Source organism: Canis lupus, chromosome 14 (assembly GCF_011100685.1).
Source record: "Canis lupus familiaris isolate Mischka breed German Shepherd chromosome 14, alternate assembly UU_Cfam_GSD_1.0, whole genome shotgun sequence".
Lineage (NCBI taxonomy): Eukaryota > Metazoa > Chordata > Mammalia > Carnivora > Canidae > Canis > Canis lupus.
Genome location: NC_049235.1, coordinates 60,079,485 through 60,097,841, shown reverse-complemented (window position 1 = coordinate 60,097,841; position 18,357 = coordinate 60,079,485). Strand labels below are relative to the sequence as shown.

General features: G+C 42.8%; 1 protein-coding gene across 2 annotated transcripts in view; it reads left to right on the top strand.

Annotated features, from left to right (window-relative positions):
• The window catches only part of AASS (aminoadipate-semialdehyde synthase), a 52,400-nt gene extending 35,676 nt beyond the window's left edge, over nt 1-16,724 (top strand). The window contains exons 12-24 of one of the 2 annotated variants that reach the window (XM_038557487.1): nt 65-124; nt 284-351; nt 2,914-3,035; nt 3,215-3,341; nt 6,944-7,054; nt 7,157-7,265; nt 8,056-8,196; nt 8,780-8,947; nt 10,240-10,335; nt 11,581-11,696; nt 12,345-12,433; nt 12,993-13,169; nt 14,251-16,724. In XM_038557487.1, the coding sequence (XP_038413415.1) occupies nt 65-124; nt 284-351; nt 2,914-3,035; nt 3,215-3,341; nt 6,944-7,054; nt 7,157-7,265; nt 8,056-8,196; nt 8,780-8,947; nt 10,240-10,335; nt 11,581-11,696; nt 12,345-12,433; nt 12,993-13,169; nt 14,251-14,369 (1,503 nt within the window). In that variant the 3' untranslated portion in view covers nt 14,370-16,724. The remainder of the gene's footprint in view (nt 1-64; nt 125-283; nt 352-2,913; nt 3,036-3,214; nt 3,342-6,943; nt 7,055-7,156; nt 7,266-8,055; nt 8,197-8,779; nt 8,948-10,239; nt 10,336-11,580; nt 11,697-12,344; nt 12,434-12,992; nt 13,170-14,250) is intronic. The other variant, XM_038557486.1, reaches the window with a different exon arrangement.
• The last annotated feature ends 1,633 nt before the right edge of the window (nt 16,725-18,357 follow it).

The window sequence follows — 18,357 nt, the reverse complement described above, 5'->3', positions numbered from 1 at the left end:
TCAAACACCAAGAATCCTTCTCTGCACTGTCACTTATCTCTTCCCAATCTCATTTTCCTTTCAGATACTCTCAGATGCGACACAGCCTCTTGAAAGTCAGAATTTTTCTCCTGTGGTGCGAGATGTAAGTCATGAAAACAATTTTTTTCCCCAAATGTATTTTTCCCACTACCATCCTCTCTCCTTCTCTCCCTTCCCGTCTCTCTCCATCTTTGTTACCTGAGCTCATGTTTGTGGGTCTAAAACATGGACACTAAAGAAATGTCTTGTCATACACATTTAGGCAGTGATTACATCCAACGGTGTATTGCCTGATAAGTATAAATATATCCAGAAACTCCGAGAGAGCAGGTAAGCATTATTCTTACGTTGGATTTGTTGAGTATTTTTAAATGCTTCTCTGTGAGTTCATGATGCTAGGTTTACACAGTTTTAAAAATGTCTGCAAATATAGAAAATCTGCAAATATAGAAAACTATGTGACTGGCTGGAACCAGTGGGAGTTATTTTCCCCTGAACATCATTTTGGCTTGCTGATCGCCTGTGTAGACTTGGGTGTAAGCAAGCAGAAGTCCAAACAGTTGTCCTCTGGTTAGCCCCTTGCTCCTTCTCTAATGTTTTGCGTTATCGACGTGTCTCTGTTATTTTCTCAAAGAAAATAAGCACACTAACCCTTTCTGTGGTGCTTTCAGTCTGGTTTTTAGTTGAGGGTTTAGACTATTTTGTTTAGGCAAGTGGGCTCTTATTTAGAAATTACGAGAAGCAGTAAAGAAAGAAAATGGTGAGGGGTCAGTTTTCCCTGGGAATTCTTTTTAGGAGGAAGGTGCCAAGCAGTAATGTGATAAATGTAGCCAGGAGAAGGGTTCTCTTAGAAGGGTACTTGGCTAAGGCCCTTGTTTCCTTAATTGAATTTACTACTCAGAGTTTGAAAACATTGACATTTCTTTGGGATGTGTCTTTATCTGCTCCACTGGTCTATTCACATTTAACAAAATAACCGACGCACTGAGTTCTCAGGAGAGACCAGAGTGGGAAAAGTAAAAAGAAGCAAACAAACTGCCTTATCTTCTTTCTCAGTTCTTCTAGCTGTAAGAAGTAAATAAGAGATCACGTGCTTGGATCACGCCGCTCTACCGCCGTGTGGGTCCGTCTGTGTTCGTTTTCTTATAGTTACTTTTTATGTGTCAACAAAATATTCCGGGATAAGATACCCAGAGATTTTTTTCTTTTTTTAACTGGCTAGCACTATAGCCCTATGGGCAAGTTTCTTATAGGGGAAACGGCATGTGTGTTGGTTTCTCGTAACTCTCTGTATCTTCTGATGCTTATCATCTGATGATCTCTTATTACTAATCCTAATAACATGTCTAACATGACCAGTCACGATGGTGTTTTCACTCTTACACACCGTATTTCTTGTAGCAGCAAGTCTCCTAGGACTTCCTGCCCTTCTTCCCAGTGCAATCTCTGTCCAGAGACTGATAATGAAGATTGTATTTTGAAAGGAAATTTAAGTCATCTTAAATATCTGCCTTATTCAAATGTTTTCTTCATCTCTTAGCACAGTGATTATTAACCTCGAGTGTTTGAGATGGCTGATGGGGCGGACAGTACTAAAATCTAGGAGTGAGTTTTTAAAAATATATTTTGAATATTTTATTTTTGGGCATCAAAACAATATAATTTAATTACATAAACTAGAGAAAGTGTTGTTAGAAAGGATATACAATAGCCAAATAATTGTGTCTTTTTTTCCTGGGGGGATGAAATGGATGGGGGTGGAGATTAAAGGAGACTCACCTCATCAGTAACAGGAGTGTGGAGGGTGAAGAGGGGCAAGGACATTTTGTATTTAAATTTATTTTTATTGACTTATAATTAATGGAAAGGTTAAAGCTTGAGAGACATCTTGACCTAAAAGATTCTAACAACAGAGACTTTTGTTATGTCCCTGGCACCAAGCCATTCCCATGGTCTTCCACTGATATCTGTAAATTTGATTTAACAGAATCTTAATGAGTATCTTCCATTAAGAAAATTTGTTGAGCATTAATGGGTTTATAAAGATGAACATGACAGTCACGATCTTGGAGGTCATAGTTTGTAGGAAAGACAGAGGGTTAATCTGTCAGGAAGGGACAAATTCCAACAGAATAAACTGTTCAAACATTAAAATCCTGCTGAGTTAATTGTCATCTTAGGTTTTTACATTTAACCCATGGAATTTGCAATTTCAAAAGTATGGTTTTAATTGTCTTCAAGGGACTCTGATGATAAATGACAAAACAAAAATATGGCTAATAATAATATCCTCCTCTGATTGTTGTAATAATTAAGTAAGGTGTCTGATGTATAGTCCCTGGCATGGACATACATGGATTTTGAATCATGTCCCCTGGAAGGACAAAATGTGAAACCAAGTTACTCGGTTGTGAGTAAGCCAGGTGGTAGCCTGGCATCTGCACCTCGCCTGTAGTTGGGAATTCATGAAAGTCTGTGGACACACACTTCCGAGAAGTCAGGGTCTGTTCTTCATTGTACAAAATCTAAAATAAGGGACACCTGGGTGGCTCAGTGGCTGAGCATCTGCCTTCAGCCCAGGGTGTGATCCCAGGGTCCCAGGATCGAGCCCCATGTCGGGCTCCCTGCGTGGAGCCTGCTTCTCCCTTTGCCTGTGTCTCTGCCTCTCTCTGTGTGTCTTTCATGAATAAATAAATAAAATCCTTTTCAAAAATCTAAAATAATGAATAAAAAGTATTGGGCAAGGGAAAGTATTGAGGTCTTCATTATAAGAAACGTGGGAAAAATCATTGCTTCATAGTCTAAGGTTCAGTTTTTTTGGGGGATAGCAAGATTTTGTTATTTATTATTTTGTTGTTAAATTTTTCTTCCCTTCTCCTCTTTTATTTATAGGGAACTTGCTCAGTCACTTTCAATGGGCACCAAAAAAAGGGTCTTGGTTCTTGGATCTGGTTATGTATCTGAACCCGTTTTGGAATACTTGTCAAGAGATAACAGGATAGACATAACAGTAGGTAAATAAGCCCTAATTTTTAAAGAAGAAGAAGAAGGAAAACTGATTTACTCTGTGAATTTTAGATGACTATCTTGTTTCTAAACTTTGAGGAATTGTTTTTGGAGATGTTGAAATGTGTTGTACTCTCGGCCTAGTGAAGGATAATATAAAAATTGGACTTTTGTATTCTTGGTCTAGGCTCTGACATGAAGGACCAAATTGAACAGTTAGGCAAGAAATATAATATTAATCCTGTTAGCATGGACATTAGTAAACAAGAAGAGAAGTTGAGCTCCTTGGTGGCAAAGCAGGATCTTGTCATCAGGTTAGTATCTAGGAAGAGATGATTGTCATATATTTTGTTGTTGTTATGTCTCCTTCCTTATTTTCTCTTTCTCCTAAGAAAATTTTCAATTGAAGCGTGTACCCAGAAATATGCCCAAATCCTAAGTGTATATAGTTTGGTGAATTTTCACAGTGAACACACTTCATAACCATCATCCACATCCAGAAACAGAATAACAGTACCCCAGGAGCGCCCCATGTGTCCGTTTCCATTATTAGCCCTGCCCCTAAGGGTAAGCACTACCCTGGCCTCTCACATATACATTGATTCTTGCTGGTTTTCAGCTCCGTCCAATAGGAACCACTCAGTCTGTCCTCATTCGCAGCGACCTTCTTTCTTCAACACTGACTGTGAGAGTGGTTTGTGTTGTTGCCTGTCGTTGTAGTTTACTCATTCTAATTGCTGTGTAACGTTCCCAGTGCGTGAATACCCCCTTACTATTCACTTGGCCATGGATGGATGTTTAGATTGTTCCTGGAGTTCGGCTATTATGAATTATGTTGTTATGAACATTTTAGTATTTGTCTGTTATTTGCCATTTACACATATCTTGGATGTGCATCTAGAAGTAGAACTTCTGTGTCAAAACTATTCATGTTTCATCTATTTTAGTGGCTATTTTATCTTTCGGACATAATAAAGCTTGAATGAAAATGACTAGATTCTTGAGCATTATGACCATTTTTAGTCTTATCAGAGGAATACATCTCGAAATTCAGTATTTATTACTGATAAAAATATAGGTCTAACTTCTAGGTACACAGCTACATGAGAGTCACTCTATAATTAAACTGGGTTTTGAAATACCGAAGTGAGGAGAACAGTCATTTATTTTTAGAATATAATTTTTCCAAGATGGAAGGAAGAAAGCTATTTGCTCATCCATAATTGGGTCACTTTTATAGTTAAATCAGATTGAAATGATATCTTTGGAGGAAGCTCTGTGTGTCCCACTTCAAAAAAACCCAAAAAACCAAATGGGTTTCGAAAATATACAATGAAAGGTAATCTTTTGTGGGAACTTGTAGATTAACTCTTGATGTATTTAAATTATACACTCATTTTGGGCACTTAAGATGTTATCCTATTTATGTAAATTTAATGTGCAATAATTTTTATTCAGCAAAAACTAATCAGTGACCCACAGACCTTGTCTGTTAGTGATATGACTATGATTCATAATGGAATGTTCTAGCCTCCTGAATAAAACAAAGAGAATTTGTTTTGCCACCCACAAATACCTAAGTAAAACATTGTGGGTTTTTTAATATATATATAAATGTAAGGAAGAAAGCATGATAAGACACATTTGGAACTAAATCTGAAGCAAAATAGGACAAGATAATAATCTATTAATATGCACATATTTTAAAATTTAGCAAACTGATGGCCTCAAATAAAATTTAACATTAACAAAATCTGTTTCATATTTAATTTTTCTCAATTGGTTGAGTTTCCATGCCGGAGAGTGGTAATATTGTTAAACACTCTCACCTTGTAGCGTTCTTTAAATAATTTTTTATTTTTTAAGTTGGAGAAAGGATATTTTGATGAAAACACAGTAATACTACCAAAATAAAATGAACTAAGTATGTTTCACAAAAAAATTTATAATATGTCAAATCCTCATGGCTTTAATTTGGCAATTCTAGTTCTTTAATGCAAATCAGTAATTGAATTTGATAAGTTACTTTGAAAATTCCATTTCTATTTTGTGTATCTTTTAACCAGCTGCATTTTAAATTATTTGGATTAATTGGGTTGGAATCAACTCAAATAATTCAAGAGTTATGTCCCTTTGAGTAGGTTCTATATTACATATGCAAAGAGTTATGAAAGCTAATCCTTTTGTCTAAAACAGGCACCATTAATCAAAGTTCTGGCATTCTAGTTCTTAGCATATCATTAGGTTAGTACAGATTATGCCATCATAAGAAGTTTAAAAATGTTATTAGATCTTGATAAAATTTTTATCAAGAAAGATTTTAATGTGGGGAATGTGACCCCAAAAATCTCTACTGGGGCACCTAGGCGGCTCAGTGGGTCAGGCATCTGCCTTCGGCTCGGGTCGTGATCCCGGGGTCCTGGGATGGAGCCCCGCATCGGGGTCCCTGCTCAACGGGGAGTCTGCTTCTCACCCCCCGCCCCGCCCTGCCCTCCTCCCGCTGGAGCTCGCACGTGCATGTTCTCGCTTTTTCTCTCAAATAAATAAATAAAAAATCTTAAAGAAAAAAAAAAACTCGATTTAATCTTTAAGATGATGTCATTATATACATTTTCTATTAATACTTTTTCAATAGAGTTTTGCATGTATTTTGTTCATTGGCTTTTGAGGGGTTACCGTGTTTGGTAATAATTCTTTTTTGATTAAAAAAGTAAAAAAACAGAGAGAGTTTTCATATTATGACTGGCAAGATATGAACACAATTTTATTTTACATGATAATAAATCTAAGTAGCAATACTCTATTAACCTGAGGAGGCATAAGTATCTGAGAGGTGATTTTATTGTTGTGTCTTATATAAAATAGAGAAAATGTGAAGTTTACAGGATGAATTTGACAAGTACAGTGATATAGTGTGATCATATTTATAAATTTGTAATTATATTTTCATTGTACTTTGTAGAGTGCTTTACCACAGAGGCAATAAGCTTGTAGAACTGGAGTATTGTTATGCAGTTGACAGGATGTTTTATTATTCCTTGGACAGAATATGAATATATTCATTTATATTAACACTTGCAGAAATTCGGTCTTTTTTTTGTGTGTGTGTGATTGTGTGGTCCTAGTGCCAAATTAAAACACCAAAGCCAGATTTTTAGAAAATCCAACTGAAGTTGAGTTTTGAACACATTTTAATTTTTGCTTAGCACATCGACTTCTAAGCATTTCGATAGCTTTTATACCAATCAGTACCATTAAGCTTATTTCCTCCTTTGGACCTTCCTAGATTCTACCCTGAAATGTAACACCTGGGTCATTTTGACTTAGTTTCACCCAACCTGATAGCCATTTGGGAAATACAGAGGAAAAAGAAAAGCAACCTTATCTTCTAGTAGGGGAGCCAAGACAGAAAATGATAGAAATATTATAAGGATAAATGGGACTAATCCTATTAAATGTTGCAAAGAAATAGCTGAATGGATGTAGAAGATCTGGCTTTGGGGGAATCTGGGAGAGCTTCTTGGAGGAGATGCCTTTTCCGACATTTGTTTAAGTAGGGTCTGGCCTGGGCAGGGATCAGTGGGTGGACATAGTATTCCAGGTAGAAGGTTCAGTGAGAGTAAAGTTGCAGAGCTGGAAAAGTACCGGCTGTGAGTGGAGAATGACAATAATTTCTTTGGTTCCCATATATGGCTTCTGAAGGGGATAGGAGAACAATGGAAAGGCTAGGTGAAGGCCAAATTGTGGAGGGTTTTAAATGTGGTAACAGGATGAATTTATTCTGTAGTTTTCAGAGTCATTGGTGACCTTGGACGGAATAGCTTAATCAGAGCGATGACTTAGCTTTAGTGCAGTTCAAGGTACATTGGAAGGTAGGGTGGGGAAAGTGTCTGATTAGTTTCTCTCTGTTTTTAAGCTTATTGCCTTATGCACTGCATCCTCTTGTGGCCAAGGCATGCATCAGAAGCAAAGTTGACATGATCACTGCAAGCTACATCACACCGGAGCTAAAAGAATTAGAAAAGAGGTAAGTTTCAGTCATCTTCAACAAAATAGCTCCGTGGCGTGGAAAATAAATATTTTTATTTCATATCCAACTTTTTCATCCTCCCCTTTCCACCTGTTGTAGTGTGGAAGACGCTGGCATCACAGTCATTGGTGAACTGGGATTGGACCCTGGTCTTGACCATATGTTGGCGATGGAAACCATAGACAAGGCCAAGGAAGTGGGAGCCACGGTGAGTCCAATTTACACCCAAAAGTCCATTTAGGAAAATATTAGAAGGTCCCGATTTTTGTGTACAAAAATAATCTTTTTATAATTTTGATTAAGGAAGCTGATAGAATATAACTCAAACTTTGAGTAGAAATTTCAAGTAAAATCCTCTAACTGCAAAAGTATCTGTATGATAAAACAACATCCTAGGCTTAGCAATCGATTTTTAGAAAAATAGATGTTACTATACTATTTTGGTTTAATGAAAGCTTTCAGACTGAGATAGTAAGGTTTGACTTTTAAAAGTGGGAAAAATTCTTTGGAATATTGTCATTTTTTGGTATATGGAGTCTGTTTTACACATGAGAAGGAACGATTGGATATGAAAATGTGATGAGTCAGATTCAGTGGTTTAGGTTGTATGTATGTCACATGCATGGAATCAAATATAGAATCAAATTAATCATATTTTATATAAAGATTAATTATATTGTATATCATTCTGTATTAATACTAATGAATTACACTTCTATCACAAAATATATAATCAAACATATCATTTGAACACAAAAGTCAGGAGGAACCAACTAAGCAGAATTGAATTAATAGTTGGATTTTTAACTAGTAAAATATTAGTCACAAACTCCAGTGGATTTTAAAAATTATATATATATAATATCACTGACTTAATCGGATGGCGTTTGGCTTTAAGGAAGGCTTTTGAAAGCCTTTGTAAGTTTAGGGAAGAAAAGACAGCAAGGTTACCTCCTCTATCCCATTTCTGCCATTGTCTTTCATCCCGTATTTTACAGATTGAATCTTACATTTCCTACTGTGGGGGGCTTCCAGCCCCTGAACATTCAGACAATCCTTTGAGATACAAATTTAGCTGGAGTCCCCTGGGAGTCTTGACCAACATGATGCAGCCGGCCACCTACCTGCTCGATGGAAAGGTGAGGGATTATCCGCGAGCTTTCGCGAGGCAGACCTGCAGCACCTGTCTCGGCTGGGCCCACACTCCACCTCCCTGGCGCCAAGGCCTTTGCCAGTCCTCCCTCACCCCCTCCTCCACCCCCACCCCGGGCTGACGGTGCACCCCCACCCCGCACCCTCACCCCGGGCTGACAGCTTGCCCCCACCCCCACCCCCACCCTGCACTCCAGGCTGACAGCACACCCCACCCTGCACCCCCACTCCGGGCTGACAGCGCACCTGCACCCCGACCCCGGGCTGACAGCACACCCCCACCCTGCTCCTCCACCCTGCACCCCGACCCTGTACCCAGGCTGACAGTGCACCCCCACCGTGCACCCCCACTCCACCCTGCACCCCCACTCCACCCTGCACCCCCACCCCAACCCTGCACCCCCACCCCACCCTGGGCTGACAGCTCAGCACCCCCGACCCCCCTCACACCCCACCCTGCACCCCCATCCCCACCCCCACTCCCCGGGGCCACCTGGCCGGCTTCTGGTGCCCAGGTGCGATGGCCCCGGGCCAGGTGTAGTGACCATGGTGCCCCCTGATGTTCCTCAGGTGGTGACAGTGGCGGGCGGCATCCCCTTTCTGGATGCAGTGACCCCCATGGGGTATTTCCCGGGCCTGAACTTGGAGGGCTACCCCAACAGGGACAGCACCCAGTACGCGGCGACCTACGGCATCCCGACGGTGCGCACGCTGCTGCGGGGGACACTGAGGTACCAGGTGAGGGCGGCGAGGCCTGCGGCCATTTGGGGGGATGTGCCCGGGCCCAAGGCAACCAGACCAGCCGGTGCCCCCCGCTCCCTCGGGGCTCCTTGGAGGGAATGTCCCGGGCATGACTGAACCCGGCCCAGCCGGGAGGTGATGCTGTAAGGAGTTGGGTGTGGGGGGTGCAGGCCGCTGCAGGCCCCCAGGGATCTGGGGCCAGGTGACCCCACTGCTCCACTCCCCCTCGGTGCTGGCCGCCGTCCCAGGCTCCCCGTGGGGGCAGCATGCAGCCCCCGCCTCTTTGGTTCACCTCGGGGACTGGACGAGGACGCTAAGAATATCTCCGTTGTCCCCTTAGGCCCTGAGGCCAGGGGGTGAACTAGGCCGCTCGTTCCATGTCCCTACAGCTGAAGATGCGGTTAGTCCACTTTCCCCAAGCAAATCTGAAATGTCTTTACCACCAACTGGGGGTGTGGACCCCAGGAGCATGAACACAATCGTTCACCACGTACTTACCCATCACAAAGGAGCGGGGACAAACACCAGCAGACACTCCCGTCTGAACTGAGGCCGCAACACCCTCAGCGCCGGCAGATTTCTTGATTCTGTTTTCTTCATTTTTTTTTTTTTCAGAGAATATCAGTAGTATTTTTTGGAGGGGTCCAAGAATTAGGATTTTTTTCCTTCCTTTTTTCCCCCAGCCCCGTGCCCACTGTAGAGCCCACCGTGGAGCTTGAACTCACAACCCTGAGATCAAGACCTAAGCTGAGCTCAGGAGTTGGACGCCCAACCCCCCGAGCCGCCGGGCGCCCCAGCAGTTAGGGTTTTCCGAGGGCCTCCCGTAGAGGCTCTTGCCGAACTTGCAGACCCAGGAATAGGAGGTTCTACGAGTCTACGAGGCGACTAGAGCGCCCTAGGCCGCGTGGATGAGCGGCCCAGGGAGTGTCAGTGAGGCCCCCGCCGGCCAGGCCGGCGACCCTTCACCAGCTTCAGGGCTCTTTCCTCTGACTATGACAGGGACCCCAGGCCCCCCACGTGTCCCTTCAGGCGGAGCTGGTGGTACCTGCCGTGGCTCTCCCTCAAGGCTCCCCCTTGCCCCCCCATTGTGTGACTTAGGAGCCGCTCTCGGGGGCCTACCTGTGGCCCTGGCCGCCGTGTGCGGGGGGACAGCGGCCAGTCGGCAGGTGGCTCCGGGTTGGGTGACCTTCGGGTTCTGTTAACGGCCTCCCCCGAGCAGCGTCCTGGCCCTCGCCTCCCCTGCCCCCGCGAAGGGAGAGCCTCACAGCCGGTCACTGATCCCGTTCCAGGGCTACGCCAGGGCTCTCACCGGCTTCATGAAGCTGGGCCTGATCAGCAGGGACGCGGCGCCCGCCCTCCGGGCCGAGGCCCACCCTGTCACCTGGGTGAGTGACCCCCGAGCCGGGTGCGCTTCGCTGCTCCAGGGATGGGCGGCTTGGGCTTTGGTTCCAGGGAGGCTCCCAACCGCGGCCCGGACGCCCCCGCCCCGGGGACCACCCGAGAGGCCCGGGCCTGGCCCGCCACGAGGTCCCAGCGCCTCGCTCACTCCGTGGCTTTTACCTGTGAGCACTTCGGGTTTCCGCCACTGAACTGCCCGCACCTGTGCCGCATCAAGCCCTCGGGGCGTCGGGGGTGCCAGGGGGTCACTAGCCGCCGCCCTCACTCGCCGTGTCCGCGGGAAACGCCACCGACTTACACAGGGTGAGAAAGACCAGCGTGACCAGCTCCGGCGACCTACCCAGCCTCTGCATTAGGCGCGGTTTTCCATGAGGCCGAGAGCCCCCCAGTGTGTCTTACGTTTCACTAATGTACGTGTTGGACAGAAGTGAATGAACACGTATGGGGTGAATTCTGAGGTGGAGGCAGCTGGACGGCAGGGCTGGGACGTGTACCCTTAGGGGGGTCCCAGGATGCTAGTAGCTACAGAAGAGGCCCTGGCAAACTTTTTTTTTTTTTTTTTTGTAAAGGACCAGATTATTAATATATTAGGTTTTGAGGGCTGTACGTACTCATTTCTACATAAACAAATGAGTATGACTACCTTCTAATGCGAATCTTCTTTACAAAACCAGGTGGTGAGCCAAATATGGCCTGTGAACCATTTTGTTTTTCCTTGATCAAGAGTCTAACTTTTTCTCTTGGGATCCTGGAGAAAGTCTTGTTTGGAAAGTAGAACAAGCTATGACCATGCTTAAGTGTTCTTGCTTTGAGATTTTATTATCTGCAAGGTCTTTCTCTTCTCCTGAACCTACAAAAGAACTCTGGTTGCTATTGGCAACCATAGCAATGAGCCCATTCCATTTGATCCTGGCCAAAATGGACTACTGGAGGGAGAGGGAGAATGAGTGAAAACGTAACGGAGACGATGTGATGGTAAATACGGTGCCATCGTTTTAGAATTGATTTCATGCCATGGTCCATTTTTATTGCTGAAACATCGTTTTAGAATATCATTTGTTCATGAGTGTGTAGATGTGTGTGTCTGCCTGTGTCAGTATTACAGTTTATTATTTCTAGTCATTTCTGATTTAAAATATGAGGTGCATTTGTGATCGAATGCCTTAGTAGGATAATTTCTCAACTGATTACTTATTAGGAACTTAGGATTTTATCTTTATTTTTCTGACCAGAAAGAGCTCCTTTGTGATCTGGTTGGGATTTCACCGTCCTCCAAGCATGATGTGCTTAGGGAAGCTGTCTTTGAGAAACTGGGAAGAGATAATACCCAGCTGGAGGCTGCTGAATGGTAGGCACCCACCGGTCAACTGAGCACAATATTGGATTCCTTCAATATCAATAAAAATATCAATGATTTCTTAGTCCTTTCTAGTAAAAGGGACTAGACGTTTTTACATTGTCTTTGATTAATTTGCTGCTCTAATGTTGGCCTGTTGTAGAGAGATTTCCATGTACTGTGTTCATGTGGGGATAAAAAGGCAGATAGAAACTCAATGGCAGTTGTGACTTGGGAATTACTTGTTTTGAGACACTTCACTACTCAGTTCCCCAGAAAGCTGGGATATTTTTTTTCTGTCCCGTAGGAGATTCTCCTACTCTTCTGCAACTACTTCACACAGTTGTGGCCCATTATGCTGCTCTTCTTCCTGTGGGAGAACTAAGCTGTACGTGATCTCACAAGAAGCTTTGCCACAGTGCGGACTTAGCATGTGTCAGTTCTGCTCTGGGGAGCACTGCCTTGGGGAGTCTGATGATTCTAAAGATGAAAACTTTGCTATTGTTAATGTCTTTTTACGATTTAGGAGAGTCCTATGGCTTGGACTGTCACCTTGCGATTGTTCCCTTTTAAGATAAAATCCAAAGAGCTCCCTTCTCCTTCCCAAGTGAGATTCTGTGGAAGACTTGACCTAACACAGCCACCTCTTGTGCTTCTCAGGTTGGGCTTACTCGGGGATGAGCAAGTCCCTCAAGCCGAGTCTGTGGTGGATGCACTCTCCAAGCATTTGGCCAGGAAACTCTCCTACGGTAGGCCGTGGGCTATTAGCTCACATCCCAGAAGCGGCGTCATGGGATGCAGTCAACACAACTAGTGGACGTGATGGGAGGGCTGGAGCCAAGCTGTAGGGGTGGGGAAGTGTGCTCGAAGGGAGGGGGCACTTGGGCTGTTTTTCCAGAGGGAATAATAAGAGAATTATCACATAGGAATGAACTTGGGGAACATAGAAAAGGAACAAATGATTAGTTTTATTTTTTAAAAATTTTTTTTATGATTAGTTTTAGTGTTAATGCCTTTGAGAAACGCTGAAGGAGCATTTCTGGGGGAAGAGTGGGAGCTTTACCACAGCGCCTTCATGTGTGTAGCCAGGCCACAGTGCTACCAACCCGGGCAGAGGAACATGGCCAGAGTTGTCATTTGTTGAGTTTTTCACTCGGCCTTTGGGCTAAAGAGCAATATAGATGATTGTCTAAGGGCTGCACACGGTGAGAGGAGAAACCTGTGAGAGCAAAAGGTAGATGCTAATGAGTTCCGGTGTTGGAGTTGTTCGGTAATGACATTTAAGAATATGTGTTTATTTACCTTAAGGCCCTGGAGAGAAAGATATGATTGTGATGAGAGACAGTTTTGGAATCAGACATCCTTCTGGACACTTGGAAAATAAGATTATTGATCTTGTGGTTTATGGAGACGCCAATGGCTTTTCAGCCATGGCTAAAACTGTGGGGTTACCCACGGCGATGGCAGCCAAGATGCTGCTTGATGGTAAGTTCTTTCATTGGAGAACTGAATCGGTCTCCAAATCATCTCCAAGTCATTCCGTGCCTGGACATCAAATAATTACTCTTAGTGTGACACGAGCGTCCACTGAAAGTGAGCTGTCTCAGACTTCTGAGACAAGTACTGCCCGGGAGACCCCGTGGTGCGGGAAAGCCCTGGGTTTTAGAGTTACACCTCTTTGTGGCTCGGCTCAATCACAAGATGACCGAGTGATGGAGAGCGAGTTGCTCTCCGTAGCTGAGCTGCAGCTCATCTTTCACGTGAGGATTCTCATTCCTAATTCAGAATTTTTTTGTGCTGCTGAGGTGAAATAATACATAAAGCTCCTACCACACACATGACCCCACCAGGCAATGTCAACTCTTCCTTTCTCCCCTTCATTTTTCATATCTTAAGGGCGCTAACCCTGAAATAGCGGAGGGTATTCACTTTCAGATCCCCCCAAAGACAGACCGTGTTCTACTAACCTTCATTCCTTAGTACATTAGCAGCACTCGATAAATATTTTGAACTAAGCACATTTCAACTCCCCTGCCCCCTGAGATCATCTGTACGCTCAGGAAGCATCATCTCTGAGTGAAATCCTTCATTTGGCCCTCGTGAGTGTGTGAGGGAGTAACAAGCATCAAGCATATAAATGTGAAAAACGGAGAAAATGTATCTACAGTAGCTTATCAGCTAATATCAAATTAAATGACCTACTTAGTTATTGAGGAACCGGAGTAGAGAAGTGATGAGGGGGCGAAAGGAAAGTACTCAGATTTGCTGTTTCAGTTGTCTTAATGGAAGCCTGTGCCAGGTAATCAGACTGGTTTTAATTCGTTCCGTTGGTGTTCTGCTTTTTTAAAAAAAGCATCAGCAAATAAAGCAGACAAATTAGGTTTACTTTACGTTCTTATTGCGCTTTATTCTCCGATCATTTTGGCAATAGTTACTGCAGTTCATCCAGCTGTGCTTTCATTCTACAGTTAGCGTCTTTCCCTGTTTATGATACGGAGGCTTGTGCGGTGGAAATTAACCTTAATAATGCCTTTAAAACGATAACTACAGATTTATTTTCTTCTAGGTGAAATTAAAGCTAAAGGTCTGATGGGGCCCTTTTCAAAGGACATCTATGAACCAATACTGGAGCGAATTAAAGCAGAAGGCATTGTATATACAACACAGAGCACAATCAAACCATAATTGAGAATTATCTCTTGTTTTTATCTTCCCAGACAACATAGCTCTGAACATATGTGCAACAACCTGCTTGCTAATATGCTACTTTGAAATTTAAAGCATGGTATTTTTTTGAGTCAGTCAATACAATGATGTTTTAAAAATATAAATCTCTATTTTAATATGAAAACATTTGGAGCAGGAGATGCCAGTAATTACCAGAGAACTCTAATAATTTTACATTTATTTTTTCATGTGTATGTAAAAGTGATGATTGTGCTATATGTTAATTTATCGTGCATCTTTTTTTCTTATAAGAATATATTTTCCTATGATCAGATAAACTTTTATCTTTCTAGTAAAAAAAATATCTTCACACAGCTATATTTTTGTATTTTTCAAATTGATTCAGTTAGATACTCTTAGATTACCTATCCACAACCTTTGTAATAATTCTATTTTATGGCTTTTTTGGTAATATTACGATTTACCTAGTAAATGACATTTCTGACAGTTTTGAGTGTTTAGAAAAGGAAATAGGTAAGATTAAATCAAAATCCACATGATCACCTCATTAGAGACAGAAAAAGCATCTTGCAAAATTTAACACCCTGTCATAATAAAAAGATTGAAAAAAAAAAAAAAGATTCAACAAACTAGGAGTTGAAGGGAGCTTTTCAACCTGATAAAGAACATCTATGAAAAACCCATAGCTAGCATCATACTTAATGATGAAAGACTGAAATATTTCTTTCCCCTTGAACCAGAAACAAGGAAATGATGTCTTCTCTCGGCAGTTCTACTCAACTTGGCCTGGAGGGTGTGGTCAGGGCAATTAGCCAAGAAAAGGAAATAAAACACATCCAGATTTGGGAGGAAGAAGAAAAACTATCTCTATTTGTAGATGGTATGATCTTATACATAGAAAATCCAAAAGAATACTTTAAGAAAATGTTAGAACTAATACATGAGTTCAGCAAAGTTGCAGAACACAAGATTAATATACAAAATTGATAGTATTTCTATACAATATAAATAAATGAAACAAAAATAATACTGAAAAAGGCAATTCAATTTACAGTAGCATGAAAAAGAGTTAAATAGGAATAGATTGTGAGTCCAGAAATAATACTCATCTTTATGATCAGTTGATTTTTAAAAACGGTGCTAAGACAATTCAGTAGAGGAAAACAGTCTTTTCATCAAATGGTGCTGGAACAACTGGATATCCACATGCGAAAGAAGGAAGTTGGACCCCTTCCTCACAGCATATATAAATGTTAACTCAAAATGGACCAAAGACCTAAATAGAAGAACAAACACTGTAAAACCTTTAGAAGAAATAGATGTAAGTCTTCATGCCCTTGGATTAGGCAATGATTTCTAAAATAATTGAAACCAAAAGCACAAGCAACAAGAGGAAATTAAAAAAAAAATAGATTAGCACCATCAGAATTAAAAACTTTTGTGCTTCCAAAGGTAACATCAAGAAGCAAAAAGACGAGTCATAGAATGAGAGAAAATTTTTGCAAATCGTTTGTCAGGTAAGGGAGGAACCAGTATTTAGAATAAATAAAGGACTACTATAGCTCAGTAAGTAGACAAAGAGCCCAATTTAAAAAATCTAAGGATATGAATGGACAGTTCTCTAAAGAAGATACAAAACCAATAAGCACATGAAAAGGTGCTCAACACCATTCACTACCAGGGAAATGCGAATCAAACCTACAATGATACCACTTCATATTCACCAGGATAGTTATAATGGAAAAGACATAACAAGTGTTGGTGGGGGTGTGGAGAAGTTGGAGTCCTCAAAAACTGCTGGTGGAAATGTAAAATTGTGCAGCCGTTTGGGAAGACAGTTTGGCAGTTCCTCAAAAGGTTAAAAGTAGAGCAACCACATGAGCCAGCAATTCCACTCTTAGGTACACACCCGAGAGAAATGAAAACATATGTCCACACAAAAACTTGCAAGCAAATGTTAATGGGAAGTCTCAAAACAAGCCAAATGTTCATCGACTAATAAATGAATAAACAATGTGGCATATCCATACAGCGCAATATTATTTGGCAATCAAAAGGAAATGAAGTTCTGATCCATGCTACAACATGGATGAACCTTGACGAGATTATGTTAAGCGAAAGAAGCCAGACACAAAAGTCCATGTGTGATCTCATTCATATGAAATTGTCCAGAATAGTCAAATCTACATAGAGAGAAAGTGGATTAGTGGCTGCTTAGGGCTAGGGGTTTGGGGGAAAGTGGGAGTGACTGCTAATGAGTTTGGGTTTCTCTTTAGAGTTATGAAAATGTTGTGGAGTCGATGGAGGTAATGGTGTCACAGCTCTGAATATATTAAAAATCACTAAACTGTATACTTTGTGTGAATTATATCTCAAGTTGTTGTAAATGATTACATTATAAATAAAAAAAATTTTTTTTGCTCTTTGGGGGAAAATATAAACTAAATATTCCTTTAGAAATACAGAGTAAACCCTTGTTTGACTCTCTAGGACTATACACAGCTCCTGGCCCTATGGACTGACCTCTGCCCTTGGAATAAGTAGGTATTATATTTGGGGGATATGGAGGTTGAGAAAACATCGATGCTATTTAAAAAGGATCAAAGTTGATTGAGGCCTAGTCCTACGTGCCAAAAATAATGTATGGAGATCAATATTAATCAATATTAAAGACATTTCTGTTATGGCACTTTTCTTAAATCACAACATTGGGTTCAACAGAGTCAATTAGGAAATATGAGTGTCACCCTGATTCCACCTCCAACCAGGAATAGTGCCCGGATGGAAGGGGGACTAGGGAACTAGCCTTTAGTGGGGGTGAGGGAAACGTGTTGAGTCCCCGTTGAATTATTGGCTTCATAATACCAATGAACGATAGAGGGGAGAAGATTGAAGAGCTAGTCTCGCGGCAGTGCTAGAAAAGGGATTTCAGTAAACTCGAGTAAGGATGATGTCATCACACACTGCGTGGACTCTCAGTTTTCCATCAGGAATTGCAGAAGTGGAGGTGGTGGTAGTGAGCTGGGAATGAACGGATAAGTTGTAATTACAAGCATGTGGCTCACTCAGGGGTCAGCAAACTTTGACTATTAAGGGCTAGATATTACATATTTTAGGTTTTGTAGGCTAGAGGGGGCCATAATTGCTCATTTCTGCCTTTGCAGTGTGAAATCAGCCATAGACAGTACATGAATGAGTGGACATGACTATGTTCCAATAAAGCTTTATTTATAAAAACAAGTCACAGGCAGACTTGGCCCCTGAGCCAGAGTTTGCTAACCCCTGGTCCTCCCATTATTTTTAGGACTAGCTGATAATGCTGAGGAGGCGGGTGTTTCTCTGCAGGGGTCGCCTCTTTCAGCGCTGGTTCATAAGCCTGGACGTCACCTGGAGGGTGTCACCTGGTGATATGAGTCAGCCCCAACCATCGCAGTCACTGTGTCACCACGGGGCAAGACTAGGTCAGTCAGTCATCGGGGCTGGCGCGGTGAGATTTGTGCTCCGGAAGGATTCCTTTCGCTCCGGTGCTCAGAAGGTCTCAGGCTAGGGCGGAAGAGCAGGATACTCGGGGCTGCTACAGCCGCTCAAGGTAGAAGCCACCGAGAAGGTCATGTACACACTTGTCCAGGCCACCGAGTCAGCGTTGGGAAGAGGGAACAGAGACCCCCTGCTGGCATTTGGAAGAGCAAGGCACCCGAGGCGGTGGAGCAGGGGCAGGGGCGCCCACCCAGTGGGATGCAGGCGCTGGCCCTCGGGGCGCCGGGGGCTTAGGCCCCGGGGGATGCTCAGGTCACCAGCTTGGCCGCGAGCTGCAGCCCCGACGGAGTTTCAGGGAGGGGGGCACGGGGTGCGGGGCGCGGGGCACGGGCACTCTGCAGCCAGCGGGCTGACCTGGGCAGGCGGCCGTCCTGGACTCTGTGGCCAGGGTTCAGGGGCTCATTCACACCCATGCCCTTAGCTGCAAGGGAGTCGGGGACTAGAGTTT